This window comes from Malania oleifera, chromosome 12 (assembly GCF_029873635.1).
Source record: "Malania oleifera isolate guangnan ecotype guangnan chromosome 12, ASM2987363v1, whole genome shotgun sequence".
In the NCBI taxonomy this organism is placed as follows: Eukaryota; Viridiplantae; Streptophyta; class Magnoliopsida; order Santalales; family Ximeniaceae; genus Malania; species Malania oleifera.
Window position 1 is genome coordinate 82,823,093 of NC_080428.1, and position 27,916 is coordinate 82,851,008.

The 27,916-nt window shown below is 35.4% G+C and overlaps 1 protein-coding gene across 1 annotated transcript; it reads right to left on the bottom strand.

Annotated features, from left to right (window-relative positions):
* Positions 1–789: 789 nt before the first annotated feature.
* Positions 790–27,673, bottom strand: LOC131144731 (pre-mRNA-splicing factor ATP-dependent RNA helicase DEAH7). The gene is made up of 18 exons (XM_058093569.1): positions 27,339–27,673; positions 22,238–22,292; positions 21,848–21,989; positions 19,824–20,045; positions 12,966–13,042; positions 10,591–10,837; positions 9,922–10,095; positions 9,666–9,814; positions 9,361–9,458; positions 8,561–8,669; positions 5,491–5,668; positions 5,141–5,370; positions 4,861–5,037; positions 3,559–3,630; positions 3,273–3,449; positions 3,048–3,109; positions 2,762–2,914; positions 790–2,650 (listed from the first exon to the last, which is right to left on the bottom strand). The coding sequence occupies exons 2-18, from the start codon at positions 22,241–22,243 to the stop codon at positions 1,051–1,053; spliced, it is 3,873 nt and encodes a 1,290-aa protein (XP_057949552.1). The 5' UTR covers positions 22,244–22,292; positions 27,339–27,673; the 3' UTR covers positions 790–1,050.
* Between the last annotated feature and the right edge of the window lie 243 nt (positions 27,674–27,916).

Consider the following 27,916-nt stretch of genomic DNA (forward strand, 5'->3'; position numbering starts at 1 on the left):
AATGGTGGATTAATGTTCTAATGTCTTTGAAGTTCTTTATATTCAAAAAGTGCCCTCATATTTGTTTATATTCAAATCTATTGCAACAATAAATTACATAATAAACAAGAAAATTTCATAATTTATGCCCTCTTTACTTGAATGTGAAGGATTAGGCTTTCTTGCACTTAGCGCCTCTAGGTAGAGATAAGGATCTTAATAGTTCGTAATTCAATAAATTAAAGTTATTTAGCTCGTCTCTTTTCTAATTTTTACTCAATTCAAAACTAGCAACAGATATGAGTTACATAACGAAAGATATCTCATCTCCTATCACATATTTCTTCCTACTTTTTTTAGGATTCGAATCTAACACATCCAACATATATGTTTCGCGCTTAAAATAGTGTTGAATTGACCTTATCTCTCTCATAGTAATTTGGTAAGAGCACATTTAATAGGCACTTTTTGTCCCTAAAAAATAAGACGAATTACACAAGCTCAATTTCTCCTCCCACCCTCACCCAAAAACTCTCTCCTCTCAAATACAGAAGACTTGACACCATTCTAACCAACCAAACACATAGTAAAACACAACACAAACTTCAAACAAAAATTTCCTTGCCGAGGGCTTTAATATATTTTATTAAAATGTGTCCTACCATACAAAAAAGCCTCCCTGCTAGGTTGCTACAGGCCAATAAACCCAAGTGGATAGCAACTTTCAGCTATTTCTTGAGCCAAGGAAACATATGGGCTTAATCACTATTGTTCGACCGAATTTTTTGCATCTTTAAGACAAACAGCACAAAAGAAAAATACTGTCCTGCCTGTTTTGGTCAGCAAACAATACATAAAACGAATCTTTTGTTTCCATGAAATGAATCTTGAGACTAACGTTACAATACAGACACCTGGGGATGTTAAACACGCATTACTCTCATTTTTCATCCGTATTCTGTAGGCACATAAAAGCCAGTTTCTCTCAAAGATTTTATGGAAGAAGATGTTGAGAAAGAAGATCAACCAAGGATATATAATTTTACTGATTTAGTACAGAGCAATTTACAATTACAAACCAAGCTTCTTTGGTCTCAAATAAGTGCATGATCCCTGCCGCAACCCTGGCATAGAAACCTGCTGCTGTTGCTTTGTCCTCTTCTCCTTCTCCTTCCTCCTGCTTTCCCTCTCTGCCTCTGCCTGCTCCTTTCTAAGAGACTCCATCTCCTCCTCCATCGCCGATTTCTCTTCCTTCTGCTTCTTCTTGTGCTCCAACATAGACGTATCTGAATCCTTCACAGAGAAGAACATAGGACCCAGCTCCGCCAGCCACTGGGGCTCCACGGACGTTGCACACTGCATGTATTCCTTAGTTGTCAAAATCAGCTCGTGATAAACCACATAATCCGGAGTATAGCCCAACCCATAAAGTGCGCTGCTTGGGTGCAAATGGCAAGGCATTCCGTTCCTGCAATTTACATATTCACCAATGCCCTTTAATCTCGCTGCATTGTGAAAGTATGCAGAACATATGGCTTTTCTTACTACGTCCCAATCCGGTCCACAGGATGTGAGTGGGATTTTCAGTGTCTTGAGAATCTCCTTCAGCTGGGATCTCACTTCTCTAGCCTTCCGCAAACCTTTCACGTGCAAGAAATGATCATTACACCAATCCCCACGGCAGCCATTCGCTTCCCATTGTTGGTAAACATTGAGCAGGGTTAGGTGGTCAGATTCTGGCACAAAGAACTTCTCCCTTGCTGCATCGCTTTCCTCTGCTCTGTCTTTGGGCCGAAAGAAAACTGATGGCACTGAAAGCATGGATACAATTGTCAGAACCTCATTCAAACAATGTAACTGTTCCCCTATTAGTAGCATCTTTGCGAGTGGAGGGTCCAATGGGAACTCAACCATTTTCCAACCAATATCAGTCAGGCTCCCAACATTGTTAAGGGCACCCAAGACCCACAACTGGTACATGGAATTAAGGATGTTATCTTGTGGGGGTGGGTCCATGAAATCAAAATCCAATAAATTATCAATTTTGAGAGATTTGAGCAACAAGACCACATTGCCAAGATTGGTCCTCTGGATCTCTGGCACGGGACTAGGCAGCATTTCATTCAGATATGCATTCTCCGTATAAAGCCGATAACATGTGCCTGGCCCAGTTCTACCAGCACGCCCAGCACGCTGGTCAGCAGCAGCACGGCTGACAGGAAACACTTGAAGAGCATCCATACCCATCCGTGGGTTGTATACTTTCATCTTACCATAACCTGTGTCGATGACGTAAAAAATTCCATCTACAGTCAAAGATGTCTCGGCGATGTTGGTCGCAACAATGCATTTCCGGGTCCCATCTTCAGCTTTCTGAAATATTTTTGCCTGTAAATCAGCTGGAAGCTGGGAGTATATTGGAAGTATTGAAAGTTTAGAGACCGCCTTCTTGGTGGAGGAGATGAGCTGTTCCATGCGCTCCGCCAGCGCATAACAGGTTGCCTCAATTTCATCTTGCCCAGTCATAAAGATAAGGATATCACCAGGAGGGCTGGTGATATGTACAGTCATGGCCTGCTTCACAGCAGCTTCAACATAATCTTCACATGGAGTTTTACTGTACAAGATATTCACTGGAAATGTCCTCCCAGGGATGTGGAATATTGGTACACTGAAACAAAAATCAATTGAATCACGACAAGAACGCAGATATTAGAGATGACAACGAAGTTAATAAAAACAGATAACTTTGTATTTGATTAAAATGGATAACCCAAAGTACCTTCCAAAGAAGTTAGAGAATTTTTGTGCATTCAGTGTTGCTGATGTCACAATGAGCTTGAAATCACGACGCTGAGCAACCACTTTTTTAAGTATCCCAAACAAAACATCTGTGCTCAGTGATCTCTCATGTGCTTCGTCCATTACAACGACACTGAAGATATAATCATGATTGTTAATGACTAGTTCATGATTGGAATGACTCAATTTTGATTGAGATCGGCGAGTCTAAAACAAATGAAACATCCAGGAAATTGCAAGCTCAAAAGATAATATTTTAATCATACCGGTACTTGTCAAGATCAGAATCTTTCAAGGTCTCGCGCAGAAGCACTCCATCAGTCATGTACTGTAAAAGGGAGCAAAGATTTCAGCATTTAGCACATAAAAATCCGAACAAGGATAGGAGTTAAACCTCAAACCAGTAAAAAACTATCAAATAAAATTAGGTATAAAAATTAAAGGTATTGCAATGGAACAATTTTTGTGTTGAATTAGAACTGCCAATTTACCTTAATAACAGTGTTTGGTCCGGTCACGTCCTCAAATCGAATAGCATAGCCTACTTTATCACCCAGCTCAGTTTCCATCTCTTCGCTAACTCGTTTGGCAACACTCATAGCTGCCACACGCCTTGGCTGTGTGCAGCCCACAACACCATTTGTAGTGTAGCCATCTTCTTGCAAATACTGTCAACAATTTCCAGTATCATATATCAGTTGACAAGACACTTAAACCAAACTTCGGCCAGCACAACCATGAGTATTCATTGAGATGCATTTTGATATCTTCACAAACCTGTGTCAGTTGAGTTGTCTTTCCTGAACCAGTTTCCCCAACGACTACAATTACCTGATTTTCGCGAACTACCTATTCCATAGTCAAATAGATTAGATAAACATGGTAAAAGACAGTCCAAAAGAAGGGCAATTGAAAATAAAATATAACTAAAGGAATTCTTCATACATCACTCTCAATTTCCTTGCATAAACATCATTATAAAGGACAGGATGAGAAGAGTGAGAACAAAACACAAAACTCAAAGTTTGTGACAGGATGATGGGAGCACAACCATATAACCACGCTTATTGCTTAGGAATGTACAGGTCTACCTAGCATGACAATCACAATCAGCTTGGTGTCCCTTTTTCATTAGAAGCATTTGGGTGTTGGAACAATTGAGAAAAAATATTTGGCACATGTATGATGCTAATGCAAGAAAAATGGAGGAAGATATAAATATATGTGACATGGAAACTTACAAAAAATATACAATTTGTAGTTTCCTTGAACTCAAACCCATGACCAACCGGTTAGAAAGGAGCAACCTTACCATTGATCCAAGCCCACCCTCTAAACACTATTTTTTTGGGAGAGGGATATGCACAACACCCCTTTGAAGTTCCTTTTCTTTATGAGATTCCCTCAAAATGTTTAGCGTAAATACTTTAACTCCACAGAATGTCTTTGCTTTTTGGCATTCTCACCTTTTATATACAGTACATGTGCTACCTCGGCACTTTACTGGGACTTTTTTTGGCATTTTCACCTTTTATATACAGTACAAATGCAATCTCCCCACTTTACTGGCACTCTTTAAAAATAAAGAAATGAATAAGGAGAACTACATGAAACAGCTGCCAATTCTTACCAGCTGTTAACTCGTAAAGTCTAATTAGGTGACAGGATAATAGAAGCATGAGCATTTTACCATGCTAAAGTAATGTAGAGACTTCCACATGGAACAGCCACTCAAAAGTGTTGCTCCTTGTTAAATGGTTTAGCCCAACAATTATTAACAATAGATGCTCCACACATGTAATTTATGTTATCCAAAAGTAATCAATTCGAGCATACAGATCTTAACAATTAAAAAAAAATCATAACCCTCAAATGAATAAATGATGATGTAATCAAAGCTTCCACTTAGACTCTCCTAAGACCTAGATTAACCAGCTAAATGGGGTGCCAGCAAATATATATGCAAGGCATAATCCTATGCAATAGTAAACCAACATACGCTAACCATCAAATGTCACAGATGCATCCCAGACAAGAAAAAATTAGAAAGAAAAAAAAAATGAGGGAAAATTTCCAAACCTGCAACAACTCATCTCGTACAGAATATATGGGCAGATATTGTCGTTGCTGTGCTAAGGTTTTTGACTTTGCAAAATCACTGACTGCTTCATCCTTCTTCAAATGCTGGGCAAATTTTGCACCTTCTTTAAAATCTACGTCTCCATCCTCGCTCACCACAGCAGTATCAGCATCAATCTGAATTCAAAAATTGAATAAAGAACTTTACAACTGAGAAACATTATTGGGAAATAAGAGAAGACTAAGATTTCAGGTTCCCTGAAAATTTGAAAAATCGCACCTGTTCTGCCGTTTTCTCAACCCCAAGGATATCACCAAGTTTTGAACCAGCAAGTTCCCAAAAACGTTGACGTGACTTGTTCATACTTTGCTTTTCATGAATTTCCCTAACAAGAGTAGATCCTTTGCGTGAAATTATAGCCATATCAGACGTTGGATCTTTCAAAGGCATTATTGGTTCTGCCTGCTTGGTAAAAACAACCCTTCCATCCAAGAAAGGTGGTTTTGTATCTGACAAAAGAAAAGATAATGGAAACTTGTAAATGATCAGGAGAAAAAAAAACAGAGTGCAAGGTAAACAACATCACGTTTCATCTATACATCTAGAAAGGCGAACAATAAAGTTGGTACCGTGAACAAGGAGAATAACTTTGCGCTCCTCTTCATCATCAAATTCAGTCTGCACCTCAGTTCCTCTAACAGCTCCAGATCTCAAAAGTTGTCTGTCTTCCCATTGAGCATTGTCAGCATTTAGCTGTGATAACTTTTTGCTCTGAGCCAGTGTCATTTTAGTTCCATCCCTTCGAACCTGAAACACAGATGCCATAACTTATTAAATCAACAAACATGAAGTTGTATAGCATCATAGTTTTGCTAGACAAATAGTCCACATCAACAGCACAACAGTTGAAACTTTTATCATTTGCATAGGATCAGTGTATTTCAAAAACAAAACAGGCAAAAACACACACGAACACCTGCACTTTACAAGTGCTGTTTGCGAATCCCATGTTAAACCGGGGACATGTCCAGGGCTGTGAGCTGGAAGCTCACTAGTTTGTCCTTCAGTCTCCCAGTTTCACATTTCACCACCCAATAAATCAAGGCCAACAGTAAGGATTCAGTTGCTCTGGATTTTTATCTCTAATCTGGCATTTTAATTTGAGACTACAAAAAGCTGCATCATCATGACAAAAAGATAAGGAAATCTTAGGGGAAACTTTGAGATACATTTATCACATAAAGAGTCGTTTCCATGTAAATTCAAGGTAAAAATCTGGTTCAACTTGATCCTAAGAAAATGGGAACTTTTAACTGGCATCCTGGACTTACCAGTTACCACAAATGAAACAGGGCATGGTAAAGCTAAGAATCAAAATATTTACATAAAAGCCAGCCAATTTACTAAATGTATCGACCTCCACAATGGCAAATTATCTCTAAATATTGCAAGGCAGGTAATATATCCCTTCGTTTATTAACACATACAACAAAGTGTAATCAATAGGCAGGAAATATATTAAATCCCCGGTAAGATGCTTACGTAACAATTCTCCCATTAACTGGTCAGAGGAAAAAGTAACTATCGTTTATGGATCTATAATACAGATAATCAGGGGCAGTCGGGCAGAGGACATCCTTGACTACTTATCTAATGGATTTAAACAATGAGGAGTCAACTTATAAGTTTGATTCAACCATAAAATTCAAGCAACAAAAGTATTCATTTCAGCGAGCCAGATCTTGATACTCAAATAGTTTCAAGCTTCATGGCTGTTCGGTGTCATTTCTATTGTCTGTTTTCATTCCTCATAGTCAAGAAACAGGTGTTGCCAGTTTGTTGTCAAATTCACAAAAACTGAGAACCAGATTTTATGCTTTTCAGTTTTTGCGGCAACCTGTTGCACCAGTACTTTAATATTTAGAATTGACTTTTTTGGATCAAATAATTCATTCTATATAAAAATTTTAATTAAAATAAAAATAAATGGCCATGTTAATTTAAAATATAATTAAAATAAAAATATCCATAAATTTCCAAATTTTAGAGAAAAAATAATTAAGATCATTCACTCAATTGTTGGATAAGATGGGTTTGTTGATGGTGGTAAAAGGACACTGAAGAAAGGGCAGTGTGAATTAGAAAATTTGCAGCGCTCTGTGAATTATTGATGGAAAGGGCTTGAAGAGGGGTTTTCTAATTTGGGTTTTGCTAGGTTTTTCTAGTTTTTATTTTATTTGCTCTTTTTATTGATATGAGGATGGCTTGTCCTCTCCTAGGTTGCGTTCCCTTATTCTTCTTTCTTGATACAATTTATTTTATCATATAAAAAATTTAAAATCATTTTGTACTAGGATTGCTCAGGAGTACTGAAAACTAAAAATTCTATTAAAGTACATATAACTATATAAATAACTATAATTAATTTTATTTTTTAATATATTGCTTCCTAATTTATATTCTTCCGTATTCTATTATTTTAATCATATTCTTTTATTGTTATTTGATCCAAGGAAAAAAATAAATTGAATTCAATTAGGTTTTTAATTTGTTTAAATTCTGAAAATGTTAACCAAAATGAGGTTGCTAGTTTTTGGTTTTTAGTTTTAGAATTTAGCTTTCATCTCTGACATTCAAATATCTAATTTTGGCAATGATACCAAACAGCTCATAAAATATTGGGGGAAAAGGCTTTAAGAAGCCCACCACTATACTGGTCACAAATAAGAGTACTCTAAAACTTCTCTTCCCTTCTAAAATTCACTCATAAAGTGATACACAGACTGAAGTCAAAATATTTCTAAGCTGCTCTTTGCCAAAGTGCTCCTTCCCAGTTCATAATACAACCCTAAGTGGATGTTCATAGAAGTATGTCCATGGAAATGTAATTATATATAAAAGCATAAAAGAGGCTTGGCCTTGAAACCCCAATGCTAAATGCTGGTAATTTTGAATTAAAATATAAAACAAAATTATAGGAACCAATCAAAATTATAGGAGCACAATTCAAGATTTGTACATATTGGGCTCTTCTCAGAGAGGAAACACATTCATTAAATTCATGGGCCGACAAATAGATTAATTGCATGTTATGTTTAAAAACCATCCTAAATCAGTCAATTTAACCTTTTTATTCTTCGTTCACAATTCCATACATCCCAATGTACATGCTATTAGTTGGTAGTGTGATAGAAACATATTTTTAGTAACTTATTTAGCGATTAATTAGTCAAATTGAATTGGACAATTAGCTCTTGAGATGGAATAAGAGACAGCTAAAAACGGATTATGTTTATAATTTATTTTGGCTATTTTTAAGGTATAATTTTTATACTAATATTTTCACTCATAAAGTTGTAAAACATGCATATTGCACAATGCTTAAAAAATAAATAGTCAAATATACCTGCAATAGGGTTCCCTACTAGGATCATAAATGCATGTAATTAGTTGTCATTGCAGAACCAATATTATTGTATTTTCAGTTCAAATATATGATAAGATTTCAAACTATTGATACAATCCCTCAGTTAACTCAAAAAAAGAAAAAAGCAAGTGTCAACAAAGTAAGATGAGCAGTAGAATAAGCAGGCATCAGCAGAAAAAATAGTTATTTTGGCAAATTAAGATCAAAACCCAGTTAATAGAATGTATGTTAAGAATTTGGTGGAAGCAACTTGGCAAACATTTTACACATACCAATTTTTTGGCCAACTCTGCTTCTTTCTTTTCAAAGGAAGCCTCATCCCCAAGAAAAATTGATGAGCTATCTGAGTCAAACATTGTGCTGCCTTCTTCTCTATCATACCTACATAAAGATAGTCACCCGGTCATAAAGAAGACAAATGGAGGGCAGCGACAAAGCATACATAAATTCGCACTATGAAATTCACTTGCAAATCACAAGACCCTTAAAGGCTTAAATAACTGCTAAGGCAATAATGTCTTTAGAAAGATACTAGTAGCAGCAACAAAAGTAAATGCTAAAATCCTCAACTCCTTTGTAGTTAATCATATAAGAAAGAATTTAGAAAACATGCAAGGTTGAAATTCTACTTCAGCACAATCAAAGCAATCAAACAATATATATGAAATTTTTACAATCCAAGCATATATATATATATATATTCACGTAAATTTAGGAAACCAAGAGACTCTTGAAGCAGATGGAATAAGAAGTCCCCTGCCCACTCACGAGTATTTGTTCAATTTGTTGGAAAACCCTGCTCTGAGGCTGGAGAAGAAAGCTATAAGTCCAGGTTGAGACCAACGCTAACACTATGAAACAAGAGCTTCTTGGCCCCTTGACATTCTATGTTATCAAAAAATCTTATCATGCAGCTATCTAAACTTATGCAGAGAAATTCACTACCTTAAGGGTTTCAATTGCATCTTTTGATGCATGCTCTTTGTTGAGCCAAATCCAGATTTCACCAATATATTAGAATGACAATGTAGAATAACTTGCACATCTAAAAGGAAAAGATCAAACCAATTACCAGGAACGGTCAGAATTGTATTCCATCTCCAACCGCATGCTTTCAGTAATCTCTCCATTGTATTCTTTAGCTAAATGACTCCTCTCTTCTAATTCATCCTGAAAGTAATATCAGCATGCATAGTAGATTTTAAAAATTTATCATTGACATGCATAATCAAGAAACATCAATTCTAGGTAAATGTGAACTCTCTGATCAAGAAGTACTAAAGCTGAAATACAAAGAGCTGTATATTCTTTTCAGAAAGCAATTCTTCTTTTTCTTTCATAGTGTTTTGTGTGTGGATTTGATGCAATAAGGAGTACCTCAACATCTAGCTGTGAGTTTTCTGCAGTGTAGGTAAGTTGATGAGATCTTCCTCCATGTCGAGAACTTGAAGATCTAACTGACAATCCAGAAGCTCGTATAGGAACAGGAGAAGGAGAGACCTGGTCCCAGGGAGAAGCAGCAGGTCCTGCATTGCTTTTAAGTTAAGATAAATGTCCCCATAATCAAGATAGTCATTACATTTTCAAATTCTAAATAAGCAATGTCTGCAAGAGAGTCACCCTGGGAAAATACCTGCAGAATGAGGTGTATCGTCACCCAACCATGGAGAAACAAGCCGGGCATCAGGTGAAGCTCCAACCAACATTGGGAATGGTGATGATTGGTTGCATTTATTTGTATTAGAATAAGTGTCCCTACGTGGTGTATCCTCCCATTCCCATCTCCCATCATCCCAGTCAGATCTGCCTGCAAAATTTGCACATGTTAGAATGAAGAATAAGTATGAATTAAAACAGAAAAAAAAAAAAAGAAGAGTCGAGGTATTCAATAATTATAAATTCAACAGAAGCCTTTTTTCATGAGAAAGTTCAATAGAAGATTAACACACGAACAAGAACACGTACTTATAAGTTGAGGATCTGCTTAGTTACAACATGTTCTGTTAAAAAGAAAAAAAAAAAACTTTTTTTCAATAAATTTTTGGACTATAAAAGGCATAAATTTGGACAGAATCTTTTTAATGCTAATCTTTATTTATAAGAATCATGATGAAAATAAAAAACATAATGCAGGGCATCTCCAGAAAAAAAGTTGTTCTCGTAGGAAAATTTTCAAAAGAGGTTCCCAATCATGAAATATTGATTACGTAAATCAGTCTCATTCCTGTATTCCTTCATCCAAAATAGGAAATTGCCTGCAAAAATGTGACCGATGCTCTAAATGATGAGAAGTATTATATACCAGGTGTCCTCCTGGAACCTTCATATCTGCTTCGTTTTCTCCCGTACTCTCCATCCTTCTCATACCGACCACGCGCATCCCTTCCATGTTTCTTATCTACACTATCATAGCTGTGTCTTTGCCTCGACCTTCTGCTTTCACTTCTGCTGTCATCCCTGGAAATTTTCCTTCCATGATCATCATCTCTGTCATGCCTTTGACTCCTACTCCGAGCACCATCTGAACTACTAGGAGATGTTGCAGCAATCTATAATAAAAGGAAAAGGTCAGTAATTTAATGAAATAATTTTCAATTTCTATTAGTACGATATGCAATACATCAATATCGTCATTTGTACCAGTAAGAAACTCGTGCACAAATACACAGGAAAAAGAATTGCCAAAAGGAAATGCAGCACAACAGATGGAACATCAGAGAGTTATCAGATGACTAAAATACAGATCCTTTCCGGGCCCAACTTCCTGACTTGATCCTATGTATAATACAAGAAATTAAGAAAAACAATGTTCATACAGAACCCATTAAATACATGATGGTGCAAGAACAAGTTGTTCATCTTTTTAAGCGCTTTCCAGAAGAGTTCCTTTGACAACCATCAGACATGAGAGAGATACACTTTCATTCAGGTAAGCGTTAACACTTGACAACATACCTTATGAGTGAGTTTAACAGTGTATTATAAAATCCAACAAACAATATCATCTGCCTATTGCATCTGCCTGTTAAATTTTAAATCCCTTGCTTTTGAAAATGGATTAAAAAATGATCCCTTCATTATGTTTGAATAGTGATTACTTAAGTTCAAAATACTATTGTCATCTAGAAAGAAAAAATCCATTTGAGATTTTCATTATTATTCAAAATATCACAGTGCTCATTAGGATGGCAGGATATTTTGTTTGGACAAAAGCTTTATGAGACTAGGATGAAAGTTGATGAGAGATCTAAAGCTAATTAGAGTTTGTCTAAAATGGCAAGTTTTATTTCTATGGGTTTTTCTAGCAAGGCACAATGTGTCAGGCTGCAATAACTTCCCCTGGAAAGTGACTTGGCAAACAAAAGCTGCCTCAAAAGAAAAAAAAGTTTCTTTGACAAAAAGTTCAACCCCTTTTTAACGCTTTATCACTAACTCATCAAAGCTCACTTCCAAACTTACAAATTCAAATCATGTCTTTGTACATATTCAAAAATATAATTTCCAAACAATGAAACAATCTCATGGAGTTTAGGGTTCCTATATAAGTTTATCAGTTTATCATGCATGTGACAAGTACCTATGAATACCAAACTTGAAGAATGGTGACAAGGAGTTGAGCATCTGTAACTAAATTTTAACCTTCCTATAAAAAGGATGTATTTTATGGGAGACAAGTAATAGTTTATACGTAGCACATGAGAGAAGTAGATTTTACGTAGATAATAGAATAAAAGATATAGTTAAAAATTAATGTACATTGTCCATCCACAATCTAATAGCTTAAGGTTTAAAGTCCAATGGTGATGTAATGTGGTAGGTATGCTCGAAGTAGAAGTTTTGTATAAATGTATCGCCATGCTAGTAAGTATTTTGATTTAATTTCTTTTCTTTCTCAGAGATGGAATATAATAACTTGGTTGAAGTGTAATGATCATAAGTCTGTAATGCATTGCATGTCCCATAATAAGTCCCATTCTTCTACCCTTTCCTGGGAGTCGATGACTATTCATAGCTATTACCTTACCGATGGTTGTCACTTATGAGGAGGCCCAATTTGTTAAAAATTATCTTATTCTCCCTAACGTCTATTATTCATCATTGTTCATCTCTCCACATGCAGTTAGGTTGCATCTGCACGGCACTATTCACACTTGATATACATTGTTAGCCCACAACCTATAAACTAAAGCTATGACCCTACGTTTGGTTTGCGGAATGTCTATTCCTAGCAATAGATTAGTTACAATAGGTTAGTTACAATTTGTTATACAAAAAAAATATGTTGATTCCGTAAAGCTAATAAGAATGTAAAACTTTTTATGACAACAACAACGAATAACTATTCCCAAATTTCACCATGGGAATGTTTATTCCTTTCTTATTACATGTTTAATGAAATAGTAAGGAACATACAAGGAATAGCTATTACCTACATTCCCAAAATTTTCACTATATTTATTCCAAGGAATAGCTATTCTGTGAACCAAACGAACCATAGGGTCAAGTGGGAATCAAATTGATATCAGCATATAAATGTAATCCAATTTCTATGAACTCAACAACAAATATTTTTCTATCAAAAATAAAAATATTAATTAAGATAACAAATATTTAAGGATAATAATAATGAGAACCAAACAAAATAAACCACTTAGCAAAAGGAAAAGGTAGACTCACCTCAGAACGCATATGTACAGTTGAGCGATGAGTCCCAGGTGTATCACTAATATGCCCATCTTGAGTAATATTACTTTCTGCAGCAAAGAAACTATAAATTTTATTTTTTAAAATGAAAATATTAACCAATAAAGTATTTAAAAGGAAATAGACCCAACTAACAAACTTTCACATACAAACCAAAAAGAAAAATGAAGGAAAATATAGCAATGGCATAATTAAGTACTAATAAAGAGGAACAATGTTACAATAAGCTCGCCAAATTGACAATAAGCTGGATGGCACTTTATCTCTATAGCATAAAGATAATCAACATCCTCGTATAACTAAGAAGTTTAGGCTCGTCTTACATGTTAATCTTCTATCCTATGTAGTCTTTTCGATAGAATGAGGCTAAGAGAAGCACATGAAACAAAACCAATGCCAATCCTTTCATTCAATTCAGGCTGGCAAGAGTGATAGTAAAGCAATTATAATCAAGCGGAAGAAGTGAAGAACACTCAACAAAATAGTCTTGGATTATATTCCTTTTGCTTAGATATGTCTGGTGTATGGGCTTTGCTTGTCATCTTTTTGAGTTTTTTATAGAAAATAAAAAATAAAAAATCAGACTTTACTAACAAAGGGTTCTCATATAAAAATCAAATATTTTGATCAAAAAATTTCTTCACAATAAAATTCAAACGCACTTTTTCTCACCAAAGAGGTGCCAACCCATGTACAAGGCTAGTGAGGGTTCCTTTACATCAAACACTATTCCTTTCCCTCCACACAACTGGAAAAAAAGGCAAGATAAATTATTTTTTTCCTTCTCCATACAAGGCTTTAACTTTACCTTCAATCATTTTGCGTTGGCTCCAGTGGTAAGAGACACAGCTTGTTGAAGCCAGCCACCTTTGACCTCCAGCAAGTAACTCTGTGTGTGTGTGTGTGCAAATGGTGCTTCAAAAAACTCAATATCTGTGGGAATCTCTGTGCTATCGTAGCATTATTTTATCAACCTATGTATGCGTTCTTTTTTATTCAAAAAGAAAAGATTTTATAAAAGAGACCAAGAAGTTCAACAAGGAGCATAATCCTCCTTACCAAAACAGCATTGCCCGCTAATCATGCTGTAGTCTGAAAAAGAGACTGCTCTGCAACAATCTGCTGCTGCAAAAGCCAACAAGCAGGCCAGATACTGAATCTTATCCCTGAAGCATAGTCAAAGATATCCTCTTTCCCATAAAAATTTGGGCATTCAGCTCAAACAAAATCCCCCACAAAACAGCAAAAATTGCACAACACCACAATGCCGAACCATCTTGACCCCTCCCAAAACCTGAAAATTATATAGCCAATAAATCCTTAATCGTCTTCGGACACACACAATTCTCTCCAAATAAGGCCCCAAAAAAAAAAAAAAAAAAATTATTCCACACCCTGCATGAAAAGGGGCAATGAAAGAATGAGAGAGATAACTCCAAGCTTACAACTAAATAATAAATGCCTCAATCTTGGAGGGGAAATATTTGAGGGGACATTAACCTTCTAGATAGAACTATAGACTTATACAAACATGCGTGGACGAAAATTTATTTGGGGAAATATGTATGAGTGTCATTCCTGCATACGCACATCTGAAAGGGAAAAAAACTAATATAAATATGCTAAAATGTATTTCTCTAATTAACAATTTGGCGTTTCTCTACTGTGTATAACTGTTTTTCTTGAAGTTGTCCTATTATGTCGTGTCCATGTAACATGACAAAGCTTCTTAGAAAAAGAGTTTACTTCCCAATCTTCAGCAAGCCTCTCAAGTTTGCATTCAAATCATGCCAGCACCAAATGCATAAGACATTATTTGGTGCCCATTTGGGATAGGTTTAATCTTTTGCAGTAGTATTTAACAAACAACAATTTAGTTGGAAAGTGATCATTAATCTAAAAATCAGCTCAGCAGGGAGTTTCAATAACCAACTTCCTCCAAATGTAATGTTAGCTTCAAAATCAGCTTTCAAATTCAAGAATGTCACTTACCAGTTACATTGTCGAAGTTTAACCTAGACTCTGTGCTACTAAATCACTTTTAACTAGAAGTCATCTGAAAGCGGATACTTAACCAAGGCATAATCGTTATTTATCCTTTGCCAAACTAAAAAGCAGAAAGTTGTTGTTTCATCAGATATTCCCTGCAATACTTGTCTTGCCAAAAGAAAATAAAAGATTCCCCATTGCCTACCTCAAACTCCAAATGCTGCCAAAGTCCCCCAAACCCTTCCCAATCCACTTTCATGCCCCGACCCAAGTGCTTATCAGCCTTCCATACTGTTCCACCATTCCAATATAGCCCATAATCGTTATTTATCCTTTGCCAAAGTAAAAAGCAGAAAGTTGTTGTTTCATCATATATTCCCTGCAATACTTGTCTTGCCAAAAGAAAATAAAATATGCCCCATTGCCTACCTCAAACTCCACATGCTGCCAAAGTCCCCCAAACCCTTCCAAATCCACTTTCATGCCCCGACCCAAGTACTTATCAGCCTTCCATACTGTTCCACCATTCCAATATAGCCCATACTTATTTCTATAACCCCCTCCTAACTCCTAAGATGCTCTTTTTCATGAAATGCCAAGTTTGCTTTTCCATGAAAAGTTTTATTAGAATAAATAATAATTCCCAAACACCCTAAACTCAAAGATTGTTAACTCCCCAACTTAACCAACTGAATTGAACTCCATTCATCAAAAACTACTGTTACATGCCGTCACACCCTATCTTAAGGAAGCCTATATTACAATAATTACACATAAACCCCTAAAGATACATGAAATTACAAATGAAACCCTAAAATATGCAAATATTTCAAACACCCAAACACACATAATCCTACCACTAATTAAACTAAACACACAAAATAAGCTAATTAACTAAACACAATAATCCCTGATCCAATTGTTCTAAATAAATATCTAACAAGGGTCTACCTATGGTCTAATGGTCCAATTTCTTGTCGTACACCACTTAAGCTTTGCTTCTTGTTGTACATCACTTAAGCTTTTAATAAAGTGGTAATCCAACATTTATATTTTTAATAATTTTTTATCTTTAAATTTTTAACATTTACGTGCCAAACAACAACAGCCAAAAGTCCTACCGGCCTGTTTAGTTGTGAAAACAAATCTCATTTTCCATTTTTACCTTTCCAAAGAATTATGAATATGCCAGCTTATTTTTTAGTTTTCCAAGATTTGCATTAAAAAAAAAAAAAGTAGGGAATAAAGGATTTGTTTAGTTGCAGAAAACAGTTTTATTTTTCATTTCTAGATTTTCAAATAATTACAAAATCAAACCTTGTTTTCCAAATTTCCAAAAAAAAAAAAAGAAATCAAAAATCCAAAAAAAAATGTTCACGAACTTTACAATACAAAGAAAATTGGAAAATAGGACAGATATTAGAATTTATATAGAGGGATAGAATTGAGAGAATTAGAAGAAGAAGAAGAAGATAAGAAGAAGAGCAGGAATACAGAACAGAGAGAATAACAGAGAAAGGGAGGGAACAGAACAGGGGTGAGATACAGAATTAGAAGAGAGATAAGAGAAGAGGAAGAAGGAGATGAGAGGAGAACGACGAAGAACACGAAGAAGAAGAAGAAGAACAGAACCTGCAGGAGAGAGAGAGAGAGAGAGACAGAGACAGAGGGAAATGCAATCTGATTCAAACAATAACTGTACAATAACTTACATGTTCAGCACTTATACCCAATAACTAGAACACATATTGACATAAAGGCACCAATAAAACAAGAAATTACAAAATACACCTTAAGTACTTAAATACACAAAATAAACTTCTAAAATAACAATTAACAATACTTTCCCAAACTAAAATATAAAAACCTAGATACAATATGAGCATCTAAAATCCTCCATTGGTGGTTCTCCATCGAACTCCCCTTATTAGAGAAAACTCGACCTCGAGTTTTGTAATGGAGAATATGTAGTAGATTGTCCAACCGCAAGAAGCATAGAATGCTGCAATGTCTTTTATAGAATGCTGCAATGTCCTCTGATAAAATAACAAGTCCTCCAAACAAGAAATCAATTTAATATCCAAATCTATTGGTAGCTCAATCAAATATGCATTCAGTCCATACTCTAACATGATGGACAATGTTACACTAGATTTGGTTAAGGAAAATGTAGAAGGAAAAGATGAAAGGGATTTACTGGATTGAGGAGAAATAATCTCAAGAGGATTTTCAACAATAGGTTCCATGATTGAAGAATTTTCAACAAACTGTACAGCAGCCCATTGTTCCTCGCTCTTTGGGTTAGAAATGAAAAATTGAGGTTGAAGAGGAGGGTCATTAACAGGCATATCTGTCCTAGTACTTGGCAACTCCATCTTGCTGTTCATTGCAAGTTTTAACAACCAAGTGCAATGACAAATCAAGGTCCATCTCTGGCCTAGAGGCCCCACCAATACTTAAGGTCACTAAAGACAAGTCTACGATCTCATTTTGAGAAGATTCATGAATCACAACAACAGAAGAATCAAAAAATTGAGCACTAGTTATATGCATGTCATTTATGTAGTCATGATTCCATTGTGCAACAATTTGGAACGGGCACTTTTGATATCCTCAACAAGTTGAGTTTTCTCTTGAACATCTTTAGTGGGCCTAGGACTACCTTTTGACCATTGCGAAGATTCATGAGTCATGTCCACTGAAGAATCAAAAAATTGTGCACTAGTAATATGCAAATCATTTATGCAGTCATGATACTTAATTACACAAGAATTTGCATTGACACTTTCGATATTTGATTGTTTATCCTCAACAATTTGAGTTCTCTCTTGAACATCTTGTGAGGATCTAGGAATACTACATGACCATGGAGAAATTGATCTAGAATGATGAAATTCTTCAAGATAGGAAGCGGTGTTATAGGTTGGTGGCCGGAGAAATCTCTCAGCTTCCAAAGCCATGTGGTAAGCCTCAAATAGAGTAGTGAGATATTTTTGAATTTGCATAACCATAAACCTTTTGCTTCATCTCTCAACCCTTTCTTGAACAAAATTACCATTTTAGGTTCCTTACTAAGAGCACACTGATAAATGAGGTCTCTAAATTTAAGGTAATAGTCGGTGATACTAGAAGAAAGTTGTCTAAGACTACACAGTTGGTCCAGTAATTGTTGAGAATTGCCAACTATGTAGGAACCACATAAACGGAATTTACTTTTTTTTTTTTTTAAATCTCAACCAGAGGTAAATATGAACTGATGCAATTTTGCAAACCCGAACAAGTACCAAACAGATAAGATGGGATGATCCTTTGAATAAAAAAAATGATGAACCAGAGACCTCGCCTGTGAAGTAAATCATCGCACCTATGGTCCAAGTCCAACCAATTGGGAGAGAACCAATAGATTCCTTTTAAGCAACATTAAATCAATTTCTATGGAGTCCAAGTAGTGTAAGTCCATGCAATGTTACCAAAATCTCTTTTCTCTGACTTTGTAGTTTGGAGATTTCAAATATTTCACTTCAACTTCTCACAGATGCTTCAAGAACTATGATAGCACACTGATTTTACCCTCCTAAAATATGTACTAAGCAATCAAGGATTAATTTCTTCAAATCAACATGAAAATCTCACGGAGGAAAACCAATTTGTCGCAGGAAAATCTCAAAACACAGCAACTAGGCCTCAATTTGGATGTTGGCAGACATTCAAAGTTCTGAAATTTGCTCAGCAGCCCAAGATTAGGCTGTATTCCACCTTAGGAATGCAAACCAAGCTTGATACTTCAATATTCAGTCAGATAGCTTCAAAATATTAGGTAAAATCCAAATTCTCAGAGCTGAAAGCAATTTCTCACGAATCTGACCAAAACAGGGAAATTTTGAGGGGATGTGTTTCAGAGGTGTCTGATTTTGGTGGTAAGGGAGGTGTTGGTTGGTGGAAATTAGGATATTGAAACCCAGTGGCATGACTGCAATTTCCTGGAAAAGTTGCAGACTGATGAATGCTTCTGTTTTCTGAGATTTTCCTGCCACTTCTGACTTGCTATTGCAGCAATTGAGCCTGCTAGAGAATGCAGTTGTGTGGTGGATGTGGTTTGAGTTTTTGGATAAACCTTAATGGAGATTGTTGTAGGAGTAGGAGTTCCAAATCTGATGGAAGAACAGCAACAGGGAAGTCTGGAACTGAATCGAATTAGGGTCTGATACCAATTTGATGTAGGACAGATTAGAATTTATATGTAGAGATGGAATTGAGAGAAGAAGAAGAAGAAGAAGAGAAGCAACAGCAGCAGCAGGAATAGAGAATGGAGAAAAGAACAGAGAAGGGGAGGGAACAGAGCAGTGGTGAGAGACAGGATTTGAAGAGAGATAAGAGAAGTAAGAAGGAGAAGAGAGGAGGAAGGAGACGAACAAAGAGAAGAAGAAGAAGAACAGAACCTGCGGAAGAGAGAGAGAGAGACACACACAGAGAGGGAAACTGCAATCTGTTTCAAACTATAACTGTACAATAACTTACATGTCCAGCACTTATACCCACTATTAACTAGCACGCATATTTACATAAAGGCCCCAAAAAAACAAGAAATTACAAAATAAACCTTAAGTTCTTAAATACACAAATAACCCTAAATTGACTAAACTTCAAAACAACAAGACTTTCCCAAACTAAAATATGAAAACCTAGATACAATATGAACATTTAAAATCCTCCTTTAGGGTTCTCCCTCACTATTTATTTTGCTTAACAGATACAATTCAATGGAAGGTTGATAAATTTTGTCAATGCCAAAATAGCAGTTGCCTAACATCACAAATTAAAACATGGATAACGGAGGAAAACCTGCATCAGATGTTCCACTTGAAGCAGTTTCACGATATCTCCTAGTACTAAAATTCCGTGCCGCAACATTTTCATTACTCCCTACTTCATTTATTTCTGACACTGGAGAATTCTCCTCTTCATCTACAGCTGCTACAACAGAAGCAACTCTTTCTTTTGGAACCTTGAATGCACCATCAACCTTAGATTCAGCTCGTTTTGCGTTAGCAAGTACATCCAGCCCTGTTTCAATTTTCAAATCACAATGATTTAAGGAGACAAACATAAACTATAAAGAAATTAATATGAACCATGTGTAACATGCATTACAAATACATGGAATAAACAATGTGGAGAGGAATGTTAATTTCATAACTTCTACTGTGAACTTGAACTTATCCCCCCCGCGCCCCCCTCCCCAGGGTGGCTTGGTTAAAAAACTCAAGGCTTTCCTAATAAAATGTTAGGGTTCAAGTCTTGGGTTGGTAATTAAACCTTGGTATTTAAGTGGAGAATGGAGTGCATATTATCCCCGTGTATTAGCAAAGGTAGAGGGGCGGACATATTAGCCCAATGTATTAATCGAGTTTCCAATGTTGATATTAATGTTGGATGTTTCAAATTTAAAAAATATTTGCTTAATAAATGTTATATAACAGTTGTCGATTTTACTTTAATTAAGTGCACGTTAAATTTAATATATTTTAGTTTTAACTTTTTTAGAATATTAACTACTACTAGTTACACTTAATTTTATCTATATAAACTGTGATCCAGCTTCATTTCAAGATACAATTTTTCATCTTCGAAATAAACTTTTCTATTCTTTCTTGAGATTTATATTTTGTTGGGTAACAAAATGACACTACATCTCCTATAATTCTGGTGTTTGTGACTGGACACAAAGCTGAGCTAGTTGAGTAATCTTGGAGGTCGTGCGCCCAGTGACTATATGCACCGAGAAATGTTCTCTATAGGCGCAAAATTGGCTTTAAGGAACCATGGCCCTTCCACACTTTAGCTTCTTATAAGTATTAATGTTTTTATTTGATATTAATTTTATTAGTAAATATTTTTCCTTCTATTATATTTTCAACATCCAAAAGAGCCTCAGACACCATCATATCCAATGAAAGAAGATATCTACTAAGAACTTGGCTATAAAGCAAGGTCTTCTGTAACCCAGGGATGTATTCTCAAGTGTGATTCAGACTTCTTATCGTGCTAAGGAAATAGTATTAGGTTTAACATTGTTCGGCTTTGGGGATATGGGGCATGTGTGAACCAGACCCAAATGCATAAGAAAATAACCAACTTGTGCAGGAAGGAAATGAAAGAGTTGGTCCTTGTCAATCATGAAAGAGGGGGAACCTTCCCAATCTCTCAAATATTGTAACCCCAGAGAGAGAGAGAGAGAGAGAGAGAGAGGTGAGAGAAAAAAAAATTTAAATCTTTATATGCATAGATGTGGGAATCCATGCTCGCAAGGTTGGAGTTTGGACACCAACATACAGATAATCAATAATAAATTAGTAAAGCTAAAAAAATAAATAAATAATAGAAGTTCATTTGAGTATGGCTCAATTAGTTTCAGTCTATTCCATGTTACAAATAGGTCTCAAAATAAATATGATACATCCAATTCTGCGCTATTTCCAGCCTGTGAGGCTGTGACAACCAGAAATAGGCTACAAGCTGTGCATTGAAGTAGATTCGATTACTCAAAAAACAGAATAGAGCTGGATGGATTATTTTTTGAAATAATAACTTTTAGAAATTTAAGGAGTGCATATAATACAGATACATCATGTTTTTCAGGGAAAAAACAAAAATGTAAGGCAATTTTTTTATCTATTCTTGAACTAGAAATTAATTTATTAAACTACATTCTGTGTGGCCCAATTATAAACTATTCTCAACAACCCTAAAACAAATTCTCTAAGTGATTCTTGAAAAAATAGACTTGCCTGTGGAAACTGTAGAGCAAACATTCAAATGGACAGAATCCAGACAGTAGAATAGAAACAGTAATAACAGAATTGTACCTAAAAGAGATTTCCTTTCAGGCTGCCTAAAAACCACTCTATCCTTTCCTGGAACATATAATCCCCCGCCACTAGCCTTATCTGGTTCTAAGGTAACAGTTGTCTTGTCCAGATCAATTGGCCCAGCATCACCTCCTTGAATCTAAAGATAGTAACCCAGTATAACGAAATAGTTACAATTATAACAGAGGGAAAAAATGTCATTCATCACAAATAAAGCAAACAACAATGGTAGACAACAATGGAATGGAATGAAATGAAATTGGTCATTTAACAATTTTATAAATTTTATATACAATTATTCATTCCATTCCACTCTTAATCCATTTCATTTTAATATACCAAACATGGGGATATTATAGTATACAATTCATCAAGTTGAATGCTCACCTCCATCTAAATAAACTGAGGCTCTAGCAGAGCTGCAACCCAAGAACAATAAAACCTGCGAAAATCACGAGAACAGACACAAACATGTTTTTAGAACATATGATTCGAGCATATATTTGGCTAGAGGAAGGCAATGAATCAGCATCAGGAGTCGGGACGAAGTAGTTCATGTTACGCGGAGAAAAAATGACAAACAAATCTGGAATGATTGGTGTTCATTCAGAGACAACCAGCAAACAGAGATTTAAAGAATCACGCGGTGAGGCAACACAGACAAGTGTGAAACAGATTTGAAATAACTAGGGTTTGCTCAAAATAAACACAGACAGATATATTTAATATATATATCTATATATATATGATCATTCGAACAGTGAGATAAAATGCATCAAAGTTAAATAATGAAGAAAGCCTTGAAATAAAACACCGTAATTAATCAATACGGACAATTTTGATGACTCCTGTGGCGGTTTCCGGTCACACTAGGGATGAACCTTCAAGATCATCACACCGCGGAAGCAGCCGACGGAAAAGGTGGAAGAGTTTGTGGCCGTACTAACAAATTGCTGGAGTTTCAAGTATCAGCATCGGAGAAACGAAGTTGGCGAAGCTCTTTGAGAAGTCCTTGGTGAGGACCCCTTGGAGCCTGGAAGCTGCTGCGTAATAGCACGCCTTGGGATGACGATGATGATGCTCTGCCCTCTCGATGGTCTCGATCTAGCTGCCCACGCGCCTGCACGCCACACCAACCTCTTTCACTCACCCTCTCTCTCAGGAAGATTTTAAAGTTCCACGTTTTAAGAAATGAGTTCCTTTAAATATGTGTATATATTCGAAAGCTTGTTTACAAACAAGATTCTAGAAATCGTGTTACAATCAAATAATTTTAATATAAGGGGAATATGTTTGCGTTTTTGTAAAGCACGATTTCTTTCAATTGCTTCTACATTTTAATAAGGTGTTTATAAATTAAAATTGCCAAAATAAATATATGAAAGTTGGGTTTTTGATGTTAGGAGCCTAACATGTGGCCTTGGGCTTACCTGAAGCTTGGTTTCTCTCTCTCATTAATCCACACTGCCAATTACATTGCACCCCCACTTATATCCCTACCTTATTATTCCACTATCACTCATGCTCTAATCTTGTCATCCATTTATGCATCCCATCTCTGTCGTGACATATGTCCTTGCCTCATCTTTCTCTCTCGGAAACCAAAGTTGTTAGGGTCTTCAGCACTTTTTTCAAAAACGAAGCCTATCTTTCATTTATTTTTTTTAAATTATAAAAGTATGAAGATTTATTAAAAGAGGGAAATGAAGCGTACCTTTCATGTCCATCACACTGCAAGAGTCTTTAGGCTCTTATTTCAAAAACAAACCTACCTTTCATTTTGAAGATTCATTTTAAAAAGGGAAGTAAAGCCTACCTTTCACTCATGCATCCCATATCCACCATCTAATTTTTCTCATTCTATGTCACCCTTCCATCCTATCATCTCAGTAAACCACTCTGTTAGTTACATTATGCCCTCATCTCCACCATCCGTTTCTCCTGTCCTACTTATTTTTCTCCTCTTCTAGCGATTGAGTGTGGGGGCAGTTGTACACTTTGCAGTTTTAGGGTTTGTACAGGGGCAAATCAATATCCTTTCCCTGTCTAATTTGGTTCCATATGGACATTGATGCAGAGGATTATGCTTGTGAAGGACATTATACTTTGGTGGATTATATTGTTAGATTAGTTTCCTTCTTCTACAAGTCTTCTGTTAGGCATTCAAGTATGTTGGTTTCATTGTTTTTTCTTCCATTTACCGTTTTGATTGTTTGTGTTTCATTTGAGTTTTTGACATCCTCAGTTACTTCAATCCATATATTGCATTTTTCAGCATCATCAGTTCGCATTTTTTACTTCAATTTGTAGGTTATATTTTTTATTTTGTTATGTTTGTGTTTTTCATCATCGCCCATTTGCATTTTTTAGCATCATTTGCTTCTATTTTGTTTAATGTTTCCAATTAATCATGTTTTTTTTTTTGTCTTCGTTTTGTGTTTGTATACATTTTTCTTTGTCCACATTATTTATTTTCCTTTTCCTTCATTCTTGAAATTTGGCTTCTATTTTTCATCCAGTTTTCTTGGATGATTTTGGGAGTATGCAGTTGGCTGTGCTATACCATTAGTTTTAAAATATATAATCATATATAGCTAGGCAGGGTCAGCTTTAATGCTTTGGATGTTAATATTATTTCTAAATGAAAGTTTAATCCAAGGCCTTTATGCATAAATGGTTAAACAAAGAATACTTCTTTATTTCTATATATATATATATATATATATATATAAGCACAGATCTCTGCACTTTTACCATGGCTAGATGGTTTACTTGAACTTAATATTTAGTGAGAATGTTAAATTAATATTTAATACAGGTGTTAATAGCATTGATCTACTGTAACAACCCTATCTACAAGTTAGTTCCTAATAAAGTCTTGTGCTTGAAAAGTTGTTTTAGAGCACATAATGCTTATTCTGTAATGATCCCAAAGAAAAAAAATTAAAAATTAAAAATAATATATATATATATATATATATATATATGTATAGGAAAATTGAGAAGGAGACGTGGAGGACACATGTCGCCTTGCATGCTTTAAAAAAATGATAAGGAGACATATGTCCCTTGGTTGAGGGATGGGAGACACATATCCCCTCACTAATGTGTCCCCTCATTAATGTGCTCTATCCCCTTACCAATGTGTCTTATCCCCTCACTAATGTGCCCTATCCCCTTATCAATGTGCCTTATCCCCTCACTAATGTGTCTTCTCCCCTAATGTACCCTATTCCCTTACCAATGTGTCTTATCCCCTTATTAATGTGCCCTATTCCCTTACCAATGTGTCTTATCCCCTCATTTATGTGCCTTAACGCATTTTTATATAAAAAGGGGAGGGGTGCCATATGTAGAAAATTGAAAAAGGGAGAGAAGGAGAAAGAGAAGGAGAGAAAGTGAGGGAGAAAGAGAGGAAGAAAAGGAGAAAGAGAGAGAAAATAAGAGTTTCTAAAACTTTGAGAATTAGAACTTTGGGTCCTAAGAAATTGTAGTGTAACAGGTTAAACCAAGGTATTTTTCTAAATCGAATTTTGGTGGTATACTTTGATTTATATTGTGGTATAAGTATTATCTTAGTTGTTCAATTTTTGAATTTTGGTTGTACCCTAGTATGGTCTTTAGAATTTTCAAGATTTATATTTTGAACCTTACCAGAACATTGAATGTCTAAAAAATGAGGATTTCTATGGAGCCGAGGTTATACCCAAAAATTTTGAAATTTGGTGGGCTGCTATTTAATATATCAATATTCTTGAGGATTAAATTTTGAAATTTTCTGAAGTCATTTGATAAGGTTTTTGATTTTTCGAAACTATAGTTGGTAGGTTGTCAGCATGCTATTAGAGCTACAACCAGACTTAGGTTCCGAATTTATTGTATAACTTCTATTTCGAATCTGATCACGAAATTTGGTAGGCTCATATATAACATGTATAGGAACATACAGATTTAATTTAGTGATTTTTGAAGTTTAAGAAGATGGCTTTTTGATTTTTCAAATTAAGTGCTGAATTCTGGGCTGCTATTTAATATATCAATATTCTTGAGGATTAAATTTCAAAATTTTCTGAAGTCATTTGATAAGTTTCTTGATTTTTCAAAACTATAGTCAGTATGCTGTCAGTATGCTATTAGAACTACAACCAGACTTAGGTTCCAAATTTATTTTATAACTTTTATTTCAAATCTAATCACGAAATTTGGTAGGGTCATATATAACATATGTAGGAACATATGGATTTAATTTGGTGATTTTTGAAGTTTAAGAAGGTGGCTTTTTGATTTTTCAAATTAAGTGCTAAATTCTGGGATGCACAGTTCAATTAGTAGAACTGAAAGTCAATTTCAAAAAAATCATGTTTAGTGACCAAACGATGTATGGATACAAAATTTGTCTCTAAATTCTAAGTATCAAAGAAGATCATTTCGAGATAAGCCTCATATTAGATAAGAAGTAATGTAAAATCGTATTAAAATTTGTCTAAATCCACTCATATTCAAATTTAAAGTCTAAAATTCATACTTCCAAATGTAGCATAAATAATTTTTTAAATGTGTCTTATTTGAGAAAAATTTCAAAGACAACACCATAGCAAAATTTGTAAGAAATAACTAAATCAATTACAACGCATCTCATACCTTGTTAATGGTTTTCTAAATTGCAAGTCTTGTTTTAGATTCATCCATGAACTCCAATTTCTTTCCCTTTATTCAAAATACTCAAAATAATTCTAAAAGTTTGTTGTGCGTGACAATTTCAATTTTTGTTTTTAGATTTTAGTATTGTACAAAACTCAGTTGATAGATTGGGTATGTGAGGGTAACTCAAACTAGGGGTGTGCAATCAGTTCAGCCAATTAACCAAATTATTTCGGTTAACCCCACTCCATAACCGAACCGTACCCGACCGAACCGAATTGTCAGGTAATTTCGGTTAACTGAATTTAACCGAATGAAAATAAAATTAATTATGAGTAATTCTCCCTTAAAACAACTAAGTAATTCTCAAAAAAAATTTCATCTTCCATCCTTTGTCTTCTTTCTGTCCTTTATTTTATGCTTTTGTACTCAAAGAGAATTTTGCATCCACTAATGAAGACAACCCATCAATAAATTCTCAACACCAAAAAACTTTTCCATGACACGCAAACAAGGGTTATTGGTAAGAGCAGTGAAGAACCGATGAAGAAGAGAACAGGGCACTGGACTTCGGGTACAACAAATTAAGAAAACACAAATAAAAAAAAAAAATTAAAAAGGAACAAAACTCAAATTCAATGAACATTCAAACAAATATAAACAAATAACACAAAGAAACCCATTTTAAAGAGGGAGACTGATCAACATTAATATAATAATTTGGAGGAAATATTCTCTCGTACATTTAATCAAACACATTGTGCTCATCTTAGGGTATTGTAAAATTTCAATAAACATCAAACTGCAAAGACTTTTGAGTTTTGAACACAAGGGAAAAATGAAAAACCTGAAGGACGAAAGATCCGAAGGAGTACTGCGAGTCTGTGAGAGTGCGAGCTGCGAAGTTGGGAAGGTGGAAGCCGAAGTCCGAAGGGGATGATTGGATCTGCCGATCTGGAACAGGAGGTTTGAACTCGCCGTCGCCGACTGTGTGCGAACTGCGAAGTGGGAAGGTGAAGCTGAAGGGAACTGGGACTGGGAGTCAGGGAGTGCCGGCTGCCGGCGAAGTTGCGACTTGCGAATTGCGAACTTGGGAAGGGAAGAGGGTAGAGAAGAGGCAAGCCTGGAAGAGGCAAAAAGGAAATTGGGATTTAGGAATGGCTGAATCCGAATGGAATGCTAGGCCAACCTAGCCTAAAAATCAAAATCATAAAAATATAATTTAATAATTAATATTTAATTATTAATTAATTAAATATTCGAGTAATTACTTTAACCGAAATACAAATTATCCATAACCGAACTAAAAATCGAATATCCAAAATTACATTATTCTAAAATCAAACCGAACCGACCTATAAATTATCAGAACCGAACCGACCGAACTTGATCGATTAATTTGATTAAAACCGAATTATGCTCACG

Coding starts and splice junctions, on each gene's coding strand:
- LOC131144731 (XM_058093569.1), bottom strand. Junction 5,669..8,560: donor CAGAGTTGGCCAAAAAATTG/GTATGTGTAAAA, acceptor TCTGTGTTTCAG/GTTCGAAGGGATGGAACTAA. Junction 3,110..3,272: donor GACCAAACACTGTTATTAAG/GTAAATTGGCAG, acceptor TCCCTTTTACAG/TACATGACTGATGGAGTGCT.